The sequence below is a fragment of the Salmo trutta genome, chromosome 5 (genome assembly GCF_901001165.1).
Source record: "Salmo trutta chromosome 5, fSalTru1.1, whole genome shotgun sequence".
Taxonomy (NCBI): Eukaryota; Metazoa; Chordata; class Actinopteri; order Salmoniformes; family Salmonidae; genus Salmo; species Salmo trutta.
In genome coordinates, this window is record NC_042961.1 from 34,304,314 (window position 1) to 34,326,061 (window position 21,748).

Below are 21,748 nucleotides of genomic sequence, written 5' to 3' on the forward strand. Positions count from 1 at the left end.
AAGGCTCCCTAAAATCAATTAACATATCGACTGTAGTACTCACACTGCTAAAAAGCTCGACCACTGTTACTCCAACTTCCGGGATGCATACAAGGCCCTCCCCACCCTCCTTTTGGCAAATCTGACAATGACTCAATTTTGCTCCTCCCTTCCTATAGGCACAAATGCTAAGGACTATGATCAATCGGAATCCACGCTTCAAGATTGTTTTGATCAAGCGAACTGGGATATGTTCCGGGTAGCTTCTGAGAATAATATCGACGAATATACTGAGATGGTGATTGAGTTTATCAGGAAGTGTATACGAGATGTTGTACCCACTGTGACTATTAAAATCTACCCTAACCAGAAACCGTGGATAGATGGCAGCATTCGCTCAAAACTGAAAGCGCGAACCACCGCATTTAACCATGACAAGGTGACTGGGAATATGGCAGAAAACAAACAGAGTAGTCATTCCCTCCACAAGGCAATCAAACAGGCAAAACTTCAGTACAGAGACAAAGTAGAGTCGCAATTCAACGGCTCAGACACGAGACATATGTGTCAGCATCAACAGACAATCATGGACTACAAAAGGAAACCCAGCCACGTCACAGACACCGATGTCTTGCTTCCGGACAAGCTAAACACCTTCTTTGCTCGGTTTGAGGATAACACAGTGCCACCAACGTAGCCCGCTACGAAGGATCTCCTTCTCTGTGGACGACGTGAGAAAGACATTTAAACATGTTAACCCTCGCAAGGCTGCCGGCCCAGATGGCATCCCTAGCCGCGTCCTCAGAGCATGCGCAGACCAGCTGGCTGCTGTGTTTACGGACATATTCAATCTCTCCATATCCCAGTCTGCTTTCCCTACATGCTTCAAGATGGCCACCATTATTCCTGTACCCAAGAATGCAAAGGTAACTGAACTAAATTACTATCGCCCCGTAGCACTCACTTCTGTCATCATGAAGTGCTTTGAGAGACTAGTCATGGATCATATCACCTCTGCCTCACCTGTCACCCTAGACCCACTTCAATTTGCTTACGGCCCCAATAGATCAACAGACTATGCAATCGGAATCACACTGCACACTACCCTATCCTATCTGGACAAGAGGAATACCAATGTAAAAATGTAAGAATACCAATGTAAGAATGCTGTTCGGCCTTGTCTCAGGGTAGTAAGTTGGTGGTTGAAGATACTCCTCTAGTGGTGTTAGGGCTGTGCTTTGGCAAAGTGGGTGGGGTTATATTCTGCCTGGTTGGCCCTGTCCGGGGGTATCGTCGGATGGGGCCCCAGTGTCTCCCGACCCCTCCTGTCTCAGCCTCCAGTATTTATGCTGCAATAGTTTGTGTCAGGGGGCTAGGGTCAGTCTGTTATATCTGGAGTATTTATCCTGTCTTATCTGTTGTCCTGTGTGAATTTAAGTATGCTCCCTCTAATTCTTTCTTTCTCTCTGCTGCTGCTCAAGTTTCAACTGTTCTACCTGTGGCTATGGAAACAACAGTCCATCATTACTTTAAGACATGAAGGTCAGTCAATTCGGAACATTTCAAGAACTTTGAAAGTTTCTTCAAGTGCAGTCACAAAAACCATCAAGCGCTATGATGAAACTAGCTCTCATGAGGACCGCCATAGGAAAGGAAGACCCAGAGTTACCTCTGCTGCAGAGGATACGTTCATTAGACTTCACTGCCCCTCAGATTTCAGTCCAAATAAATGCTTCAAAGAGTTCAAGTAACAGACCCATCTCAACATCAACTGTTCAGAGGAGACTGCATGAATCAGACCTTCATGGTCGAATTTCTGCAAATAAACCACTACTAAAGGACATGAATAATAAGAAGAGACTTGCTTGGGCCAAGAAATTAGCAATGGACATTAGACCGGTGGAAATCTGTCCTTTGGTCTGATGAGACCAAATTTAAGATTTTTGGTTCCAACCGTCGTGTCTTTGTGAGACACAGAGTAGTTGAACGGATGATCTCTGCATGTGTGGTTCCCACCGTGAAGAATGGAAGAGGTGTGATGGTGCTTTGCTGGTGACACAGTCTGTGATTTATTTAGAATTCAAGGCACACTTAACCAGCATGGCTACCGCAGCATTCTGCAGCGATACGCCATCCCATCTCTGTCACGACTTCTGCCGAAGTCAGGCCCTCTTCTTGTTCGGGCGGCGTTCGGCGGTCGACATCACCGGCCTTCTAGCCATCGCCGATCCACTTTTAATTTTCCATTTGTTTTGTCTTTGTTTTACATACCTGGTTTCAATTCCCCATTACATGTTCATTATTTAACCCTCTGTTTTCCCCATGGTTTTTGTGAATGATTGTTTTATTGTACGTTCGGTCCGATGTTTGTGGGCTTGATATTACTTCATGTATTTTGAGTAAAGTTCATTGTGTTACTCATCTCTGCCGTCCTGCACCTGACCAGCTATCTACACCCAGAACCTTACAATCTCATTTGCGCTTAGTGGGACTATCATTTGTTTTTCAACAGGACAATGACCCAACACACCTCCAGACTGTGTAAGGGCTATTTGACCAAGAAGGAGAGTGATGGAGTGCTGCATCTGATGACCTGGCCTCCACAATCACCCGACCTCAACCCAATTGAAATGGTTTGGGATGAGTTGGACCACAGAGTGAAGGAAAAGCAGCCAACAAGAATTCCAGTCATTCCAATAAATGTTATACCCCTTGATCTTCAAGAATAGGACTTGGAAATATGGAAGATATTAGATAGATAAGCAAAATTGTTTTACCTGAGCATGACCCCAAAACTAAGGACTTATTAACCAGCCCTGCTCTGTTTTGTTGTCATGGAGGACTGATTGGGCTCATTGATTAGAGTTGAAAAATAAATTCTGCGCTCATGGAATGGTATGCTTTGAGAACTACTGAAAAGTGCTATATTTACATGTCAAAAAAGAATGCCATATGCTGCATTTGCTTTTGGCTTATTGTTTACCTTTTTGTTGTTGATATCTTGATAATAGGGTAAAGGGTAAATCCACAGATGAAACAAAAAACTCATCACCCTGTCTCTGTTTTGGTTAAAAGCTGAGGTAGGGGCCTGGAGAAATGTATCCACTCTCAGATTAATAGACAGATCTATGGATGCAAGGACTGACCATCCATGATTATAGTTTTAACCATGTTATGAGGCTATAGAGTGTTTGTTTACATTTACAATGTTTACAAACATTGGAGTTAAACAAGCTTCTATTTTGGGTTCTCATGGAGTGTGACAGTCGAACTAAGCTCATGAAGAATTTATAAGTTATATTCTTCAAGAATCAATGGATATACAGTTGAAGTCGGAAGTTTAAAACTCGTTTTTCAACCACTCCACAAATTTCTTGTTAACAAACTATAGTTTTGGCAAGTCGGTTAGGACATCTACTTTGTGCATGACACAAGTAATTTTTCCAACAATTGTTTACAGACAGATTATTTCACTTATAATTCACTGTATCACAATTCCAGTAGGTCAGAAGTTAGCGTGATGGACTCCCTGCTTGTTTCATTACATTATTATACCCGTCTCAGAGCAAATAGCCTGGATTGTTACTCCCATCTCATTCCTCGCTGTCTTCCACGCGTCATTCTCCGCCTGAGTGGCTCGCTTGTGGGTGTGCTGGCAGGATGTACTGTTTTTTATTCTGTATATATGAATTACAAATCAGCCTTTATTTAAATAATGTTTCAAGTCTATTGCATAGTCACAATGTGTAATCATTGATGTCCCAGGAGCAGGAGTGGTAAACACTGTTGAAGTGTATAATTGTAATACATACATGCAGACACAGTAACATTCAAACAATGGAGTTTGATACACCTGGTATTGGATATGACTGAAGAAAAAAAAACTTGCTAAATAGCGATTTTCGTAAATTAACTTTATGACAAAAAAATATGCACAATGGTTTGTCTCTACATTAACTAACATATTCCTCTCAATTGTACATGTTTTGATTGACTCGATATGATGTTGTAATTGTTTACGTTTGCGTCCACCATAATGTTTTGTCAGCCATCTTTGCTGAAGAAAATCACCAGGGAAGTTGTCACCAGGGCTCACGTCAAATTCATCCTTGGAACCACTCGATATGATTGGTCATATAAAAACCTTGGGACCCAAATGCATAATGAGTGCTCTAACTCCCCCTTGCTGTGGTCTGGAGCAATGAAGCCGTGATGCTGGGTAAGCTCACAACTTTTAAAGGAGGAACCACTTTAAATACGCTGCTCACAATTGACAGCAGCAACATAGACCTGTTAAATTGACAAGAATGGTGTTGATATAGCTGATTTTAGGCATGGCTTCCTTGTTTTGAGTCTGTTAAGCGTGTTTCTCATTCTGCTGGAGTTTACCTGATGTTTTGTATAAAACCTACCTTACGAATCCAGTTTTTCCATTTGTAACTCTCCCACCAATATCACAATATGCTGTTTTACATTTTGTGTTATTTGTGCTGGTCTAATTCCTAAAAAGGATAAGCAGAACCATCTGCACGCTCTAGGATAGTAATAATATAGTATATATACTGTATATCTAAAAATGTAATATGGGCCGGGATTCGATAAAAGGCACGTTGTCGACAAGCGCATTGCACTGGACTTTTGAAAGTCACATTGTCGACAGTGCAGTGCACGGTTGGGCTCAGTTTGAATTGAAATTCAAAATTGGGAAAACTTCAAATAAATACCCTCTCTTTTTCAGTTTAATGAGATTTTTTTTAAATAGATGTCTTTTTTTCAATAATAGAATTCGATTTTTTGGGGGGAATTTACTTCCACAATTGACTGACTTCAATTCGAATTGAGACTAACCCTGGTGCAGTGCGCTTTTGAGTGAATTCCGGTTATAGTTAAAAACGATCATTTTAATCTCCATCTATGATTTCTTTTTTTTCATGATTTTTTGGGGGGGACAGTGACATAAATTAATTAGGGGGAGATAGATAGATAGGAGATACAGAGGTAAGAAGGCCGGTGGGGGCAGTATTCGATCCTACGCAGGCAGGGGGACTCTTCATGTGCCATATGCAGTGGCCTAAACCATATCTAGGGACCCATTTATGAACTTGAGAGTGGTTACATTTCTGCGCCCCCATCCCTCAGCTGTTTACCAAAATAAGTGGCAGGGTGGCTGTTTTGTTGTTTTTCCAATCCCCGACTGTAGCTTTAACATAATGGAAAATAAAACAGACATCAAGTTTGAATAATTTCTTTGTTACCTTTATTCATTCTAATAGATACTTTGTGTTTTACAGTAGAGTTTTACATAGTTATTTTACACATATAGATTATATAGTTAATTTGTCTGTATATTATGTACACCTTAAATAAATAAATCTTACATTAACACCAATGAAATAAAAACATTTACATTTACAGTGCAAAAATGTGTATTAGTGGTCGAATTATACCCTATAATCTGCACTCAATGTGTTTCACATGCTAAACCAATTGTTTTTGCATTTTTAGCTAATCATTCATGCTTGTACACAAATATTCCATACAACTTTGCCTTTGCTCATACAAGATTCTTTGACAGGAGCCTTTCAGAATACTTTATGCATACAGCACCTTTGACAGCAGACATAAGGGATGCTGGAAAAGTGAGGATGAATGAAAAGCGCAACATGAAATGGCAGTTTTGCTAAGGTTGGGGAAGCGTGAACTCAAGCAATTGACCCCCACCTAAGAAAAAAAGGGTAAGAACAAGTAGTGAGGTGAGGCAAGACTAATGAGAGTGTGGGTAGGAGGGACTCAATGACAGAATATGCCTTACTCGTGTACTGTATTCTAGCCACACAGTCACAGTTCTCCTTTTCTCTAGATCGTACTAAAGGATAAGGCAATGGGCACTGTTTAGCGAAGATGAAAAAAAAGTGTGTGTGGAAAACATCTTATCTTATTATCTGAATGTGAATGAGGGTGTGCTTAAAATGTACATCTTGGCTTTCTAACTTGTGTTTTCATGTGTGCGCCTGCGTGCATGGAAGAGGAAATAGTCCATTGGGAATGATAACCCAATCTGCCCCTTGACTTTGGTGCCTACACTTTAAAGACAGGTGTGGTAATAAACAAATAAGCGTCAGTATAATGTAGCATACTTGTAGACTATCAGGAGGCAATGTGGTATCTAAAGCCCTCATCTTTTATACCAGCAAACAATGCATAAATGGGGCAAACACACAGAGGAAGTCTCCAGAAACCAATCAATCATTATAATAGTCAATCCTTGAAGTGTATGAGGTTGACTTCATATTTCATCGTTTAAAAAAAAATAGTATGATAATATACACTACCATTCAAACGTTTGGTGTCACTTAGACATTTCCTTGTTTTTGAAAGAAAAGCAAATTATTTGTCCATTAAAATAACATCAAAATGATCAGAAATACAGTGTAGACATTGTTAAAGTTGTAAATGACTATTGTAGCTGGAAACGGCAGCTTTTTTTAATGGAATATCTACATAGGCATACAGAGGCCCATTATCAGCAACCATCACTCCTGTGTTCCAATGGCACGTTGTGATAGCTAATCCAAGTTTATCATTTTAAAAGGCTAATTGATCATTAGAACATAATTTTGCAATTATGTTAGCACAGCTGAAAATTGTTGTGCTCATTAAAGAAGCAATAAAACTTTTCTTCTTTAGACTAGTTGAGTATCTGGAGCATCAGCATTTGTGTGTTCGATTACAGGCTCAAAATGGCCAGAAACAAAGGAAGAAATTCCCAAGAAACTGAAGATCTGGTACAACGCTGTGTACTACTCCCTTCACAGAACAGTGCAAACTGGCGCTAACCAGAATAGAAAGAGTGGGAGGCCTCGGTGCACAACTGAGCAAGAGGACAAGTACATTAGAGTGTCTAGTTTGAGAAACAGACACCTCACAAGTCCTCAACTGGCAGTTTCATTAAATAGGACCCGCACCCCCCAGTCTCAATGTCAACAGTGAAGAGGCGACTTCGGGATGCTGGCCTTCTAGGCAGAGTTGCAAAGAAAAAGACATATCTCAAGAGTGGCCAATAAAAATAAAAGATTAAGATGGGCAAAAGAACACAGACACTGGACAGAGGAAGATTGTAAAAAAGTGTTATGGACAGACAAATCTAAGTTTGAGGTGTTTAGATGACAAAGAAGAACATTCATGAGATGCTGAAAAAATGTAAAGATGCTGGAGGAGTGCTTGACGCCATCTGTTAAGCATGGAGGAGGCAATGTGATGGTCTTGGGGTGCTTTGGTGGCGGTAAAGTGGGAGATTTGTACATGGTAAAAGGGATATTGAAGAAGGGGGATTGGAGCCAATTTCCTCCTACAACAGGACAATGTCCCAAAGCACAGCTCCAAACTATGCAATAACTATTTAGGGAAGAATCAGTCAGCTGGTATTCTGTCTATAATGGAGTGGCTAGCACAGTCACCGGATCTCAAACCTATTGAGCTGTTGTGAGAGCAGCTTGACCGTATGGTACGTAAGAAGTGCCCATTAAGCCATTCCATCTTGTGGGATTACCTCAACAAATTGACAACTGGAATGCCAAAGGTCTGCAAGGCTGTAATTGCTGCAAATGTAGGATTATTTGACGAAAGCAAAGTTTGAAGGACACAATTATTATTTCAATTAAAAAACATTGTTTATAACCTTGTCAACGTCTTGACTATATTTCCTATTCATTTTACAAGTCATTTCATGTATGTTTTCATGGAAAACAAGGACATTTCTAAGTGACCCCAAACTTTTGAACGGTAGTGTATATAAGCTTACTATATCAATATTCTGAAAGATAAAAGTTTTCCTACCATTGAAACATTATATAAATTAAATTGTTAATCAATATAAACATGGACCAAGGAGTTTTGTTCTAGATTGGTTCAAGTGAGGAATCTTATAAAAACATGTATTTTCTATTTACAAAAGAAAAGAGTACCCCTATTCTTTTTGAGTTATGCATAAATTTAACATACATAATTCAATTTCATGTGTGCCACCCATGGGTAACCAGCCCAAATTCCTCAGATGCATTTTCCTCATACATTCACATTATTTAGTTATTCATATTTTCCAGTATATTCTTGCAAAGATACAGACGCTGAACTGAGATAATGCAGGTGTGTTTGGACAGTTTAGATATCTGAAAGTAAGTCATGTGGATATTTTGGAGGATTTCAGGATAAATAGTTTCCAAATGTGTAGGTTAGTGAGGTCACGACAGACAAGTACATCAGTCAAATGCATGGAAATGACACATTCGCAATGACACATACCAGGGTTGGGGTCGATTCAGAATTTTTGCATTTAATTAAATTCAACCCATGAATTGAAATTCGAATTGGACACACCTCTCAGGAAGTAGAATTACTATAGACAACCTACAAAAAAGTCAAAGTTTAACAATTTAAATGTTTTAATCATATGTCAGGTTGTCTATAGTAATTCATAATTAATTTATATGTTAAATATCTGAAAAAAAGAATCATTTTCCAGAATGCATTAGTTCAAATACTCCAGAATGTCAGTGAACAACAGTGTTAACATCTCTTGACAAAAATACAAACATAATACTGTTTGAGAACTATGAGTTGTAATCAAGCTTATTTGAAAAGGTATTGGTAACCATGTCAAAATAAATATATTTTATAGTGATGTGTAGAATAGATTATCCATTTCAATTTTATAGAATTAAATTATATTTCATTTATTTCAAATTCAATTCAAATTCTGCTTCCTGTGGGGTGTGGCCAATACAATTTTACAATTTAATTGGACACTGTGGTCCAATGATAATACTCCCAGCAGAAAGCACACGTGCGGACAGTCGTGGATTTAATCCCTGCCGCACCCCAGCAGACTTTATCTCCTCCTTGCCTGTCTTCCCCATCTAATTCTTCACCATGTAAATATAGCTTAAATAAATACTTAGAAAAGTGGAATTTCATTAAAAAAAAAAAATATATATATATATATATATATATAAATAATAATAATTGACCCTAACCCTGACACATACAGTACATACAGTATATTGCTGTTGGTTTTGTGATGTCCATGTTCCTAGAAGTTGACTGTTTCTTGTGACGAGGCTCTTTGCCAGAATTGGCTTTTACCTCTGAGTGGAGTGAATTTGAATTCAAAACCAAAGACATAAGGTAATGCTGTTATATGTTGAGTTATCTAATCACTTTGTTGTATAAACAAAACAAAAATGGCTTTTTGCAGATTTTTGTGTGAGGATCATGCTCACCACTGTTGATTGATACTTCTTTGTAAAAGTCACTCGATGGTTAATGGTAATAAAAAGAAGGAACACTAACTCAAAGTACAGCGTGGGTGACTGTGAAAAGGACTGCATGAGAATTGCTAACTTAATACGTTATTCAATAATTCTGTGTGCATGTTTCAGTTTGCTTCAAAATACTGGTAATATAACCTCAGTTGATTTGCTAGTACTGTATACAGAGTATACAGACTGCATATATGCAGACAAAAACACCTTTCAATTGAAAATAAATTGCACAAGGTTGATAGATATTAACCACACATATTTGTTGACATTTTGTACATAGAAGCCAAATACTATTGTGTCAAAGAAATAGCGAAATGTTAAATATTTGAGAATTCATTATTTTTTGGAGATAAAATTCTCACAGGTATAACACAATTCAGCCTGATATTTTTTTATCATGCATTTCCCTCCTACTATAAACTTCTCTAGGTGCCTGAATATTCAACTCTTAATTTCAAGAGTGTGCTAAACATTCACTAATCTAAATAGATCATTGTATGATTCTCTCAAACATGGAGTGCCAGTTATTTTATCTACTACCTTATTTTGACATGGACATATTGGTTATGAGTGTCCTATCTGAGTCTACACATGCTTTGCTTATTCAGAATGAATAACATTGTAAGCTATTATATATTCTGAGATGCTACAATTAAGGCTGATTCAGTCATGTGCAGATAAAAGAAAGCTACCCTGTGGTTTCAATCAGAAACCACCTCTTCTTCTTGCAGACTGTTGGCGTTATTCTAAATTGAGATCTGAATGAATGATTCATGCAAAAGTATCAGTTGCATTCGCTTATCTCAACTCTGAATAAGGTCCGTAGTCATTGGATATTGAAAAAAAAGGAAAACACTGTAAAGTGTAACACTGCAAAGTAAACACTGGGTCAATCGTGGTGCGATTTTTCCTTTTCTGCAAATTGATTGAATTGGGTTCCAAGTTAACATTTTGAAGTAGAGTTTACCTTACCAATTGGCGTGTGAAGCATGGCAAGCTCTGTACAGTATGAACTCTTATGTCCAATGGCAGGTGGAGAAGTGGATAAGATAATCAGTAGGCCTATCAAGACCCAGGAAGAGTCAAAATCCAACACCTACAGTACATATTACTGCGACAGTACAACTGACGCAACTACTATTTCAGTAATGATAGCTAGTGTGTCAATCAAAGAGACATGGTGAGCAATGACATCTGGAAAGGGGGATGTAAAGTTTGAGCTTTTGGACAGAACACAAGATGAATTAGGAAAAATCTGTTCCTATCTCCAGCTCTGCATGCAAAACTGCTTGGACTGCTTCATCTTTTGATGCTTGGTCACTAAGTACACAAGAGAGGAGAAGTTAATGGCTCAAAACCATATTTTAGTCTTATGTAAAACCAATGCTTTGTGTGGAGCATCAGCAACATCCCTTCATCCAAGGGTTGCTCATCATCAAACTCACTAGAACAACACACACTGGAGTGACAAGTCGAGTGAAGTCATCTAGTCAGTCAGTGAAGTCAGAGGGTCATCCAAAGTGTTATTTGAAAAGTTTTTTTTACAATCAATCCTGAAGCTGAGAACAATATTGTGGCAACACTGGTGTTTTATGCCAAGCTCAGCCAGCTTTGACAGAAGTCTCTTGTGTACTTCCTGACCTCAAAGTCCACAGGAGGTCAGAATCCTCAATCTGCTAGGAATAGTCCAGAATCAACTGATCTAGTAAAAAAGGTGACATGCATAAGATGGCATAGTTGTTCCTCTACCTGGCTAATACACCGCCCACCATCCCCCCAAAAAATGTAAACCCCCAGCCATCTACACGCACACAAATAAATAAAATAATAATAATGATCTACTTCCGACCAATGAATCAGCCGAGCCATATCTTGCGGCCTCATTCTTTTGGGAGTCTTTCCTCCATCCCATCCCCATGCTTCTTGAATCTTGTGATGGGGTGAATGCTCTCTGGCAGGAGTGGAGGGAGAGGATTTTCAAATGGATATAGGGCAGGCGATGATCTTGTCTTCCAGCATAACGCTGACCACCAGGAACACTAAGTAGAGCACGAACATGATGAAGCCCAGCAGCTTGCTCATCCGCCACTTGCAGGCAGCAATTGAGATAATGACAAAGATGAGCATGAGGAACAGCAGCACAATGGCGCAGAACAGCCCGTTAGAACTCACCGCCACAGGCTGCATGTTGTTGATGATGGACCAGAGGAGCCATGGGAACGGCAGGCTGAAACACAAAATAAACACGCACACACACAAAGTGAAAACATGTTTTTAGGAATTTTTGCAAATGTCTTGAAAATGAATTACAGAAATATCTTATTTGCTGTGAGTCTATTTGGGTAAGTCTTTAAGAACTTTCCACACCTGGATTGTGCAACATTTGCCGATTATTATTTTCAAAATTCATTGAGCTCTGTCAAATTGGATGTTGATAATTGTTGATAATTGCTAGACAACCATTTTCAGGTCTTGCCATATATTTTCTAGTTGATTTAAGTCAAAACTGTAACCCGGTCAATCAGGAACATTCACTATCTTCTTGGTAAGCAACTCCAGTGTAGATTTAGCATTGTGTTTTAGGTTATAGTCCTGCTGAAAGGTGAAATCATCTCCCAGTGTCTGGTGGAAAGTAAACGGAAACAGATTTTCCTCTAGGATTTTGCCTGTGCTTAGCTCCATTCAATCCTGGGCTGTGTCGCAGCCGGCCATGACCGGGAGACCCATGAGGCGACGCACAATTGGCCCAACGTCGTCCTGGTTAGGGGAGGGTTTGGCCGGAAGGGATGTCCTTGTCCCATAGCGCTCTAGAGACTCCTGTGGCAGGCCGGGCGCATGCATACGGACATCAGGTGTACGGTGTTTCTTCCGACACATTGGTGCGGCTGACTTCCGGATTAAGCGAGCAGTGTGTCAAGAAGCAGTGCGGCTCGGCAGGGTCGTGTTTCAGAGGACCACTGCCTTATTTTGGCATGAATACGTGTCACATATCAATTTGCTAACAATGTAAAAAAATATATATATCATTGAGTTAATAAAGCCGCATACAAACATGGTCTCTTTTTTATTTTCTTGAGTAAGGCAGCTCCAAAATGCCGGTGTTTCAGCCTAGCATAGTTATTTCGGTGGTGGTGGGGCAAGCCAGCAGAAGATACAGAGCGTTGCGCTGTGATTGGCTCAGTCACTCATGGGGACACTACATCACCGCCAAGTCTAAGGGGAGAAAATTCTAGCCCCTTGGGTGCTGCCATAGAGTTACATTAGAAGTACCCATCCAAGAAGGCTCAAGGTCATTGGCCACAGATAAAATGACGACAAATCACGTTATATGTACAGTAGCTTTGGTTGGACTGATGATGTCAACATCATACTTTCAAAATTATAGCTAGCAGTCATCATCATGAATCAAGTCAACAATCTACTGGCAAATCCTTTTTAATCCTTGTCATATGAAGAGAAATAATGAAGAGAAATTATAGATAAAACGTATCGGTGCTCATCGGCCATTGGACATAAACATTACACGAGTTGGAAATTGCAAATTCAACAATGAGTGGTTTGGAAGGAATCAGTGACAGTGCCTAACGTTAACTGCAAGCATTGCAAAGCAATCACTAGCCTGCTATTCAGTGGAGTGGCTGTGTGGTCCCAAATCTGGGATTAAGGGGCTCTTTTACAAGTTTAAAATGATAAACATTCAACATTGGCCATGCTGTTAATGAAGCATGATTTGTGCCGCGCTCAAAACAACTGTTAACTCGGAACTGCGAAAACTTGACTTCAGTGAGTTCAAGACAACTGGGAAGTCGGGAATAAACCAGCTCCGACTGGGAAAATAGCCACCTTCCTGTTCAAGTGAGCACAGCACAACAAGGTGAGTCCAGAAATGTATATGTATATGCCAGGGAGATATGTATACTGTAGCTAAGAAAGTAATACTAAGTGTATGTTGTGTAGTAAGATGTTAGAAGTCCATGAGGCTCACCCTAATAATCTGGTCTATTTACCTCTCTTAATTTGGCCTACTGTTCTGACTTGGTGATGCACATGTAGCCTATAACCTGTTTTAGAGAAATGTAATCATCCAATATTGTAAGAGCTTTCCATGTCTGCTTACATGCCCCCTTTATTTATCCTGAATTCTGTCGCTGTACATTTCAAAAGTGCTAAACAAATAGTTATATTGCCTACGTCCGTCCTAGCTTGGCTTGCCTCTTATCCACTTGTCGTCCCCTTATGCCATAGTTTGTACATCTCAATTGTCATTAGAAACCACATTTGTTTAAGCAAGTCAGCCATATCAACAATGTATTTTTAAAAGGCAGTAAATAAGGCTGAATGAACTGCTTTGTTGCCAGACAAGGCTCCGATGATAGCCAGGTGTAGCAGTAGTAAGATGTTTGGACTGCTGTTGGGACAGCTTTATGTAGGCCGTTTGTGGGCATCGTTTGAGTGCAATTCATATATTGTTTAGTGGCTTTGCTGGCATGCATCACACTTTTTTTTTTTGCCCACTAAGATTTACATGCTAAAATTGCCACTGCAGAGGACGCATGGCTCTCAACCTTTGCCTTTCCCGAGTCTGTACGGGAGTTGCAGCGATGGGACAAAACTGTAACTACCAATTGGAAAATATATATATATATATGTGTGTGTGTACAGTGCGTATGTTATCATGTGTGTGTGTATGTATGTGATCCATCCTCAGTTTTCTCCTATCACAGCCATTAAAATCTGTAATTGTTTTAAAGTCACCATTGGCCTCATGATGAAATCCCTGAGCAGTTTCCTTCCTCTCTGGAAACTGAGTTGGGAAGGATGCCTGTATCTTTGTAGTGACTGGGTGGCTTGATACACCATCCAATGTGTAATGAATTAATAACTACACCATGCTCAAAAGGATATTCAATGTCTGCTTTTTTTTACTAATCTACCAATAGGTGCTCTTCTTTGAGGCATTGCAAAACCTCCCTGTTTTTTTGGTTGAATCTGTGTTTGAAATTCACTGTTCGACTGAGGGACCATACATATAATTGTATATGTGGGGTACAGAGGTGAGGTAGAGTCATTCAACAATTATGGTTAACACTATTATTGCACAATGAGTGATTCTATGCAAGTTATTATGTGACTTGTTAAGCAAAGTTTTACTACTGAACTTATTTAGGTTTGCCATAACAAAGGGGTTGAATACTTATTGACATTTCAGATCGAATACATTTGGAACATTTTCAAAAAACATAATTTCACTTTGTCATTATTGGGTGACAAAAAAATCTAAATTTAATCCATTTCAAATTCAGGCTGTAACACAGCAAAATGTGGAAAAAGTATGAAATACTTTGAAGGCACTGCAAATATTGTATCTTGTCCATTTGCCCTCTGAATAGCACCCATACACAAAACCATGTCTCAATTGTCTCAAGGCTTGAACATCTTTCTTTAATGTGCCTCTTCCCCTTCATCTAAACTGATGAAGTGGATTTAACATGGGACATCAATAAAGGATCATTGCTTTCACCTGGATGGTCTATGTCATGGAAAAGGGCAGGTAACTGATCTCAACAGTATTGCTACACGTTGCACTTCAACGTAAATCTTGGCTCTGTTATAAGTACACTCAAGAAAACATATTTTATTTATCACAGTGATTAAGGAGCAGCATTAAACAAAGTAGTATACCCCACCAACATTAGAGAACTATACAGAAAAACCTAAAATAGCTTAATTAAGTAAATCAATCAAAATAGTCTGATTAACTGATAATTGACAGACAGGGTGGCGTAGCAGGAAGATCGGAAAGCTATGAACCTAGAGGTTGTGAGTTCAAATCCCAATTGAAGACATGTTAAATAACAATTACTGTATAAATTAACATGCACAATGTAAGCATGTGCGTCAAATATATAAGTTGAAAACATTGTTTGTTAACAGCACTGTGTGTGTAACTAGTTCCACAGGCATTTTTTAGGTAAGATAAAAACAATTCTAGTTTAATGAACATATGAGACAAATTGAGCAAACACATCACTTTAAGTTGACAGAATTTTTGCCTACCTTTTCTCATGTTGGAGCTAGGTTTTGTCCAACTAAACATTTTAAGTTCAGGTAACACTTTGACCGAAAAAGTAAACCAGTTACTTAAAAATAACTAGATGAAACAACTAGATGTGTTTTTTTGTGGGAACTTCCAGTGGGAACTTCCATGTCACCCATGGGCAAACCTTATTCAACCAAACGAATTAGAGAATAAAACAAAGTTCAGTGAACTTTTACATCATATTATATCTGGCAAGCATTTATCATATAGATGGAAATAATTGTAATGAAAATGGTATCCAAGTGTAATTATTGTGTTTTTAGTGAATCCCAAATTCACTATTGGATAAGAACAAAGTAATATGACTGTTACTATGTTTTATGTAAAAACTTCCCCCAGCACTGTGAGAATAATCTTATCTTTCAAAATGTGAAACTAACAGATATTAAAAGAAATAAGTAATTCAATAGAAGAGTGGTCACAGTACAGATGACATCAGCGTACCCAACAGTGATGTCAAAGATGTTGGAGCCCACAGAGCTGGACACAGCCATGTCCCCCAGCCCCTTCCGTGCAACAATGACACTGGTGATTAGGTCAGGAATGGAGGTACCAGCTGCTAATATAGTCAAGCCCATGATCTCTTCTGTAATCCCAATGGTCTCTCCAACCTGTAGATAGAAAAGAGAAATAAATTGGGTAAATAAAACAAAATATTAGTTTTTTTCGTGTAGAGGAATGAAACAATGAGCTATACTTTGGAGTTATTTTTATTTTTACATTTTCCATTCTGTTAACATGCATGATGAGGAGAAAATCCCAGTATTCGGGGACAGGAGATATTTTGGCACTGACTATTTGGTGCTGTCTAGCTTTGAATGACATCCAGGTCAAAGCCGGAATACATTTCACAGAAGGCTGCTAATAACAATCCCACAGCATTCTAACCCTCCGAATATCCCGCTACTTTTCTAATTACCCACTTGCTTGAAAACACGCTTGTGTTTTGTTCTGTGTGAGGAGGTGGTTTAGTGTCTTCACAAAAGGTAACATGATTTCACAAAATGTAATACTGAACCATCATGCATTTTTCAGCAGCTATGGTGTATGAATAACTAGGGCTGTTACTGTGACCTTATTACCGCCACAATGGCGGTCACGAGTTGTGACCATTTAGTCACGGTAATTATGCTGCTTCAAGCTCTGATGCTTATTAGCAGCAATTAGCAAATGTGCTAATTGCCTGGTCCTAAGCACTATATTGTCACTCTGACATCAATGCAAATGGAATCGAAAATCTAATCAAACACTTCAAAGAGAGCCCATGAGCTCATGTTGCGCAACATTTCTATCGTTTTTTTCCCAGTCTTTACTTTTTACTAAAGCCAGTGTGTCTAAGAATGCGGATGACTCAAAACTATACACGTCAGCTACTACAGTGACTGAAATGACTGCAACACTTAATTAACAAAGAGCTGCAGTTTGTTTCAGAATGGGTGGCAAGGAATAAGTTTGTTCTAAATATTTCAAAAACTAAAAACATTGTATTAGGGAAAAATCATTCACTAAACCCTAAACCCAAACTAAATCTTGTAATTAATAATGTGGAAATTGAGCAAGTTGAGGTGACTAAACTGCTTGGAGTAACCCTGGATTGTAAACTGTCATGGTCAAAACATGTTGATGCAACAGTAGCTAAGATGGGGAGAAGTCTGTCTCTAATAAAGCGCTGCTCTGCCTTCTTAACAGCACTATCAACAAGGCAGGTTCTACAGGCCCTAGTTTTGTCACACCTGGACTACTGTTCAGTCGTGTGGTCAGTTTTTTTTCTGTTGCTAAGCAGTTGCTAGGGACTCTTTTGGAAGAAGCTAGCTAGCTAACGAAGAATAACAAAGAATATCTAGTTAACAGAAGAAAAGAAAGAGAAAATCAGGACAGAAGAAAAAGGATATCAAAGTGAAACAGTTCTCTAAAGACAAGAGACAATAATACAAGAAACAACACTTCTGTAGCTTGTCAACTATGTGTCTGTCTATCCCTGTTCTCTCCCCTCTGCACAGGCCATACAAACGCTTCACACCGCGTGGCCGCTGCCACTCTAACCTGGTGGTCCCAGCGCGCACGACCCACGTGGAGTTCCAGGTCTCCGGCAGCCTCTGGAACTGCCGGTCTGCGGCCAACAAGGCTGAGTTCATCTCAGCCTATGCTACCCTCCAGTCCCTAGACTTCCTGGCGCTGACGGAAACATGGATTACCACAGATAACACTGCTACTCCTTCTGTTCTCTCCTCGTCTGCCCACGTATTCTCGCATACCCCTAGAGCATCGAGCCAGCGGGGTGGTGGCACTGGAATCCTCATCTCTCCCATGTGGACATTCTCTCTTTCTCCCCTGACCCATCTGTCTATGTCCTTATTTGAATTCCATGCTGTCACAGTTACCAGCCCTTTCAAGCTTAACATCCTTATCATTTATCGCCCTCCAGGTTCCCTTGGAGAGTTCATCAATGAGCTTGACGCCTTGATAAGTTCCTTTCCTGAGGATGGCTCACCTCTCACAGTTCTGGGTGACTTTAACCTCCCCACATCTACCTTTGACTCATTCCTCTCTGCCTCCTTCTTTCCACTCCTCTCCTCTTTTGACCTCCACCCTCTCACCTTCCCCCCTACTCACAAGGCAGGCAATACGCTTGACCTCATCTTTACTAGATGCTGTTCTTCCACTAATCTCATTGCAACTCCCCTCCAAATCTCCGACCACTACCTTGTATCCTTTTCCCTCTCGCTCTCATCCAACACTTCTCACTCTGCCCCTACTCGGATGGTATTGCGCCGTCCCAACCTTCGCTCTCTCTCTCCCGCTACTCTCTCCTCTTCCATCCTATCATCTCTTCCCTCTGCTCAAACCTTCTCCAACCTATCTCCTGATTCTGCCTCCTCAACCCTCCTCTCCTCCCTTTCTGCATCCTTTGATTTTCTCTGTCCCCTATCCTCCAGGCCGGCTCGGTCCTCCCCTCCTGCTCCGTGGCTCGACGACTCACTACGAGCTCACAGAACAGGGCTCCGGGCAGCTGAGCGGAAATGGAGGAAAACTCGCCTCCCTGCGGACCTGGCATCCTTTCACTCCCTCCTCTCTACATTCTCTTCTTCTGTCTCTGCTGCTAAAGCCACTTTCTACCACTCTAAATTCCAAGCATCTGCCTCTAACCCTAGGAAGCTCTTTGCTACCTTCTCCTCCCTCCTGAATCCTCCTCCCCCGCCCCCCCCCTCCCTCTCTGCGGATGACTTCGTCAACCATTTTGAAAAGAAGGTTGACGATATCCGATCCTCGTTTGCTAAGTCAAACGACACCGCTGGTCCTGCTCACACTGCCCTACCTTGTGCTTTGACCTCTTTCTCCCCTCTCTCTCCAGATGAAATCTCGCGTCTTGTGACGGCCGGCCGCCCAACAACCTGCCCACTTGACCCTATCCCCTCCTCTCTTCTCCAGACCATTTCCGGAGACCTTCTCCCCTACCTCACCTCGCTCATCAACTCATCCTTGACCGCTGGCTACGTCCCTTCCGTCTTCAAGAGAGCGAGAGTTGCACCCCTTCTGAAAAAACCTACACTCGATCCCTCCCATGTCAACAACTACAGACCAGTATCCCTTCTTTCTTTTCTCTCCAAAACTCTTGAACGTGCCGTCCTTGGCCAGCTCTCCTGCTATCTCTCTCAGAATGACCTTCTTGATCCTAATCAGTCAGGTTTCAAGACTGGGCATTCAACTGAGACTGCTCTTCTCTGTGTCACGGAGGCTCTCCGCACTGCTAAAGCTAACTCTCTCTCCTCTGCTCTCATCCTTCTAGACCTATCTGCTGCCTTTGATACTGTGAACCATCAGATCCTCCTCTCCACCCTCTCCGAGTTGGGCATCTCCGGCGCGGCCCACGCTTGGATTGTGTCCTACCTGACAGGTCGCTCCTACCAGGTGACGTGGCGAGAATCTGTCTCCGCACCACCCGCTCTCACCACTGGTGTCCCCCAGGGCTCTGTTCTAGGCCCCCTACTATTCTCGCTATACACCAAGTCACTTGGCTCTGTCATATCCTCACATGGTCTCTCCTATCATTGCTATGCAGACGACACACAATTAATCTTCTCCTTTCCCCTTTCTGATAACCAGGCGGCGAATCGCATCTCTGCATGTCTGGCAGACATATCAGTGTGGATGACGGATCACCACCTCAAGCTGAACCTCGGCAAGACGGAGCTGCTCTTCCTCCCGGGGAAGGACTGCCCGTTCCATGATCTCGCCATCACGGTTGACAACTCCCTTGTGTCCTCCTCCCAGAGTGCTAAGAACCTTGGCGTGATCCTGGACAACACCCTGTCGTTCTCCACTAACATCAAGGTGGTGACCCGATCCTGTAGGTTCATGCTCTACAACATTCGCAGAGTACGACCCTGCCTCACACAGGAAGCGACGCAGGTCCTAATCCAGGCACTTGTCATCTCCCGTCTGGATTACTGCAACTCACTGTTGGCTGGGCTCCCTGCCTGTGCCATTAAACCCCTACAACTCATCCAGCACGCCGCAGCCCATCTGGTGTTCAACCTTCCCAAGTTCTCTCACGTCACCCCGCTCCTCCGCTCTCTCCACTGGCTTCCAGTTGAAGCTCGCATCCGCTACAAGACCATGGTGCTTGCCTACGGAGCTGTGAGGGGAACGGCACCTCCATACCTTCAGGCTCTGATCAGGCCCTACACCCAAACAAGGGCACTGCGTTCATCCACCTCTGGCCTGCTGGCCCCCCTACCTCTGAGGAAGCACGGTTCCCGCTCAGCCCAGTCCAAACTGTTCGCTGCTCTGGCACCCCAATGGTGGAACAAGCTCCCTCACGACGCCAGGACAGCAGAGTCAATCACCACCTTCCGGAGACACCTGAAACCCCACCTCTTTAAGGAATACCTGGGATAGGATAAAGTAATCCTTCTACCCCCCCCTTAAAAGATTTAGATGCACTATTGTAAAGTGGTTGTTCCACTGGATATCATAAGGTGGATGCACCAATTTGTAAGTCGCTCGGGATAAGAGCGTCTGCTAAATGACTTAAATGTAATGTAATGTAAATGTCAGGTGCCACAAAGAGGGACTTAAGATAATTGCAATTGGCTCAGAACAGGGCAGCATGGCTGGCCCTTAGATGTACACAGAGCGCTAACATTAATAATATGCATGTCAATCTCTCCTAGCTCAAGGTGGAGGAGAGATTGACTTCATCACTACTTGTATTTGTGAGCGGTACTGACATGTTGAATGCACCAAGCTGTCTGTTTGAACAGCTGGCACAGAGCTCGGACACCCATGCATACCCCACAAGACATGCCACTAGAGGTCTCTTCACAGTCCCAGTCCAGAACAGACTATGGGAGGCACACAGTACTACATAGAACCATGACTACATGGAACTCTATTCCTCATCAAGTAACTCATACAAGCAGTAAAAGTTGATTATAGAACAGCGGGGGCTGTGAAGCAACACAAACATAGCCACAGACACATGCATACAAACACACGATAACATAAACACTATGCACACACGTACACATGGATTTTGTGTTGTAGATATGTGGTAGTCGAGTATGGGCCTGAGGGCACACACTTAATGTGTTGTGAAATCTGTTGTGAATGTATTTTAAGGTTTTTAAAATTGTATAGCTTAATAGTTTATTAACATTTTAAGCTAAATGTTCTGATCTGTTACATCAGCCTCATTGCTTTTAAAGTTTTTTTATGGTATGGTTTTATTAATTTGGGATCTATCGCATCCCACAACTGTCCCAGAGTATGTTTGAAATATTTATTTATTGCACAGAAGGACAAGTTGACCAACTTTTGCACTATGGGGGATAGTAGATTGACATTGGCTAGTGCTTTTGCTGTTTGTTAGACGTACTCATTTGTATTTGCATTTATTAAGGATCCCCATTAGCTGCTGCCAAGGCAACAACAAAGTGTGTTCCCTCAGGCTACTACTCTACTACCACATATCTACAAATACAAAATCCATTCCTATGTGCAAACGTGTGTCTGTGCATGTGTGTTTCTTCACGGTCCCCGCTTTACCATAAGGAATATTTCTATCCGTCTTTTAAATCTGATCCTACTGCTTACATGAGTTACCTGACGTAGAATAGAGTTCCATGTAGCCATGGCCCCGCGTAGTACTGTGCACCTCCCATAGTCTGTTCTTGAATTGGGGATTGTGAAGAGACCTCTGGTGGCATATCTTGTGGGGTATGCATGGGTGTCCGAACTGTGTGTTAGTAGTTTAACCCTTGTGTAGTCTTAACATTCTGTATACTTCCCATGTCCTAAGGGGAAAACATGATCCACCTTCACTAAACCCCTAAAATAAAGAAGCTTC

At 41.3% G+C, this 21,748-nt stretch overlaps 1 protein-coding gene across 4 annotated transcripts in view; it reads right to left on the reverse strand.

Moving 5' to 3' along the window:
* Window positions 1–7,712: 7,712 nt before the first annotated feature.
* Window positions 7,713–21,748, reverse strand: part of LOC115194088 (sodium/potassium/calcium exchanger 2-like) — a 190,524-nt gene continuing 176,488 nt past the window's right edge. For all 4 annotated transcript variants that reach the window (XM_029753440.1, XM_029753442.1, XM_029753438.1 and 1 more), the window contains 2 exons: window positions 15,844–16,010; window positions 7,713–11,526 (listed from right to left, as the gene is read on the reverse strand). In XM_029753440.1, the coding sequence (XP_029609300.1) occupies window positions 11,277–11,526; window positions 15,844–16,010 (417 nt within the window). In that variant the 3' untranslated portion in view covers window positions 7,713–11,276. The remainder of the gene's footprint in view (window positions 11,527–15,843; window positions 16,011–21,748) is intronic.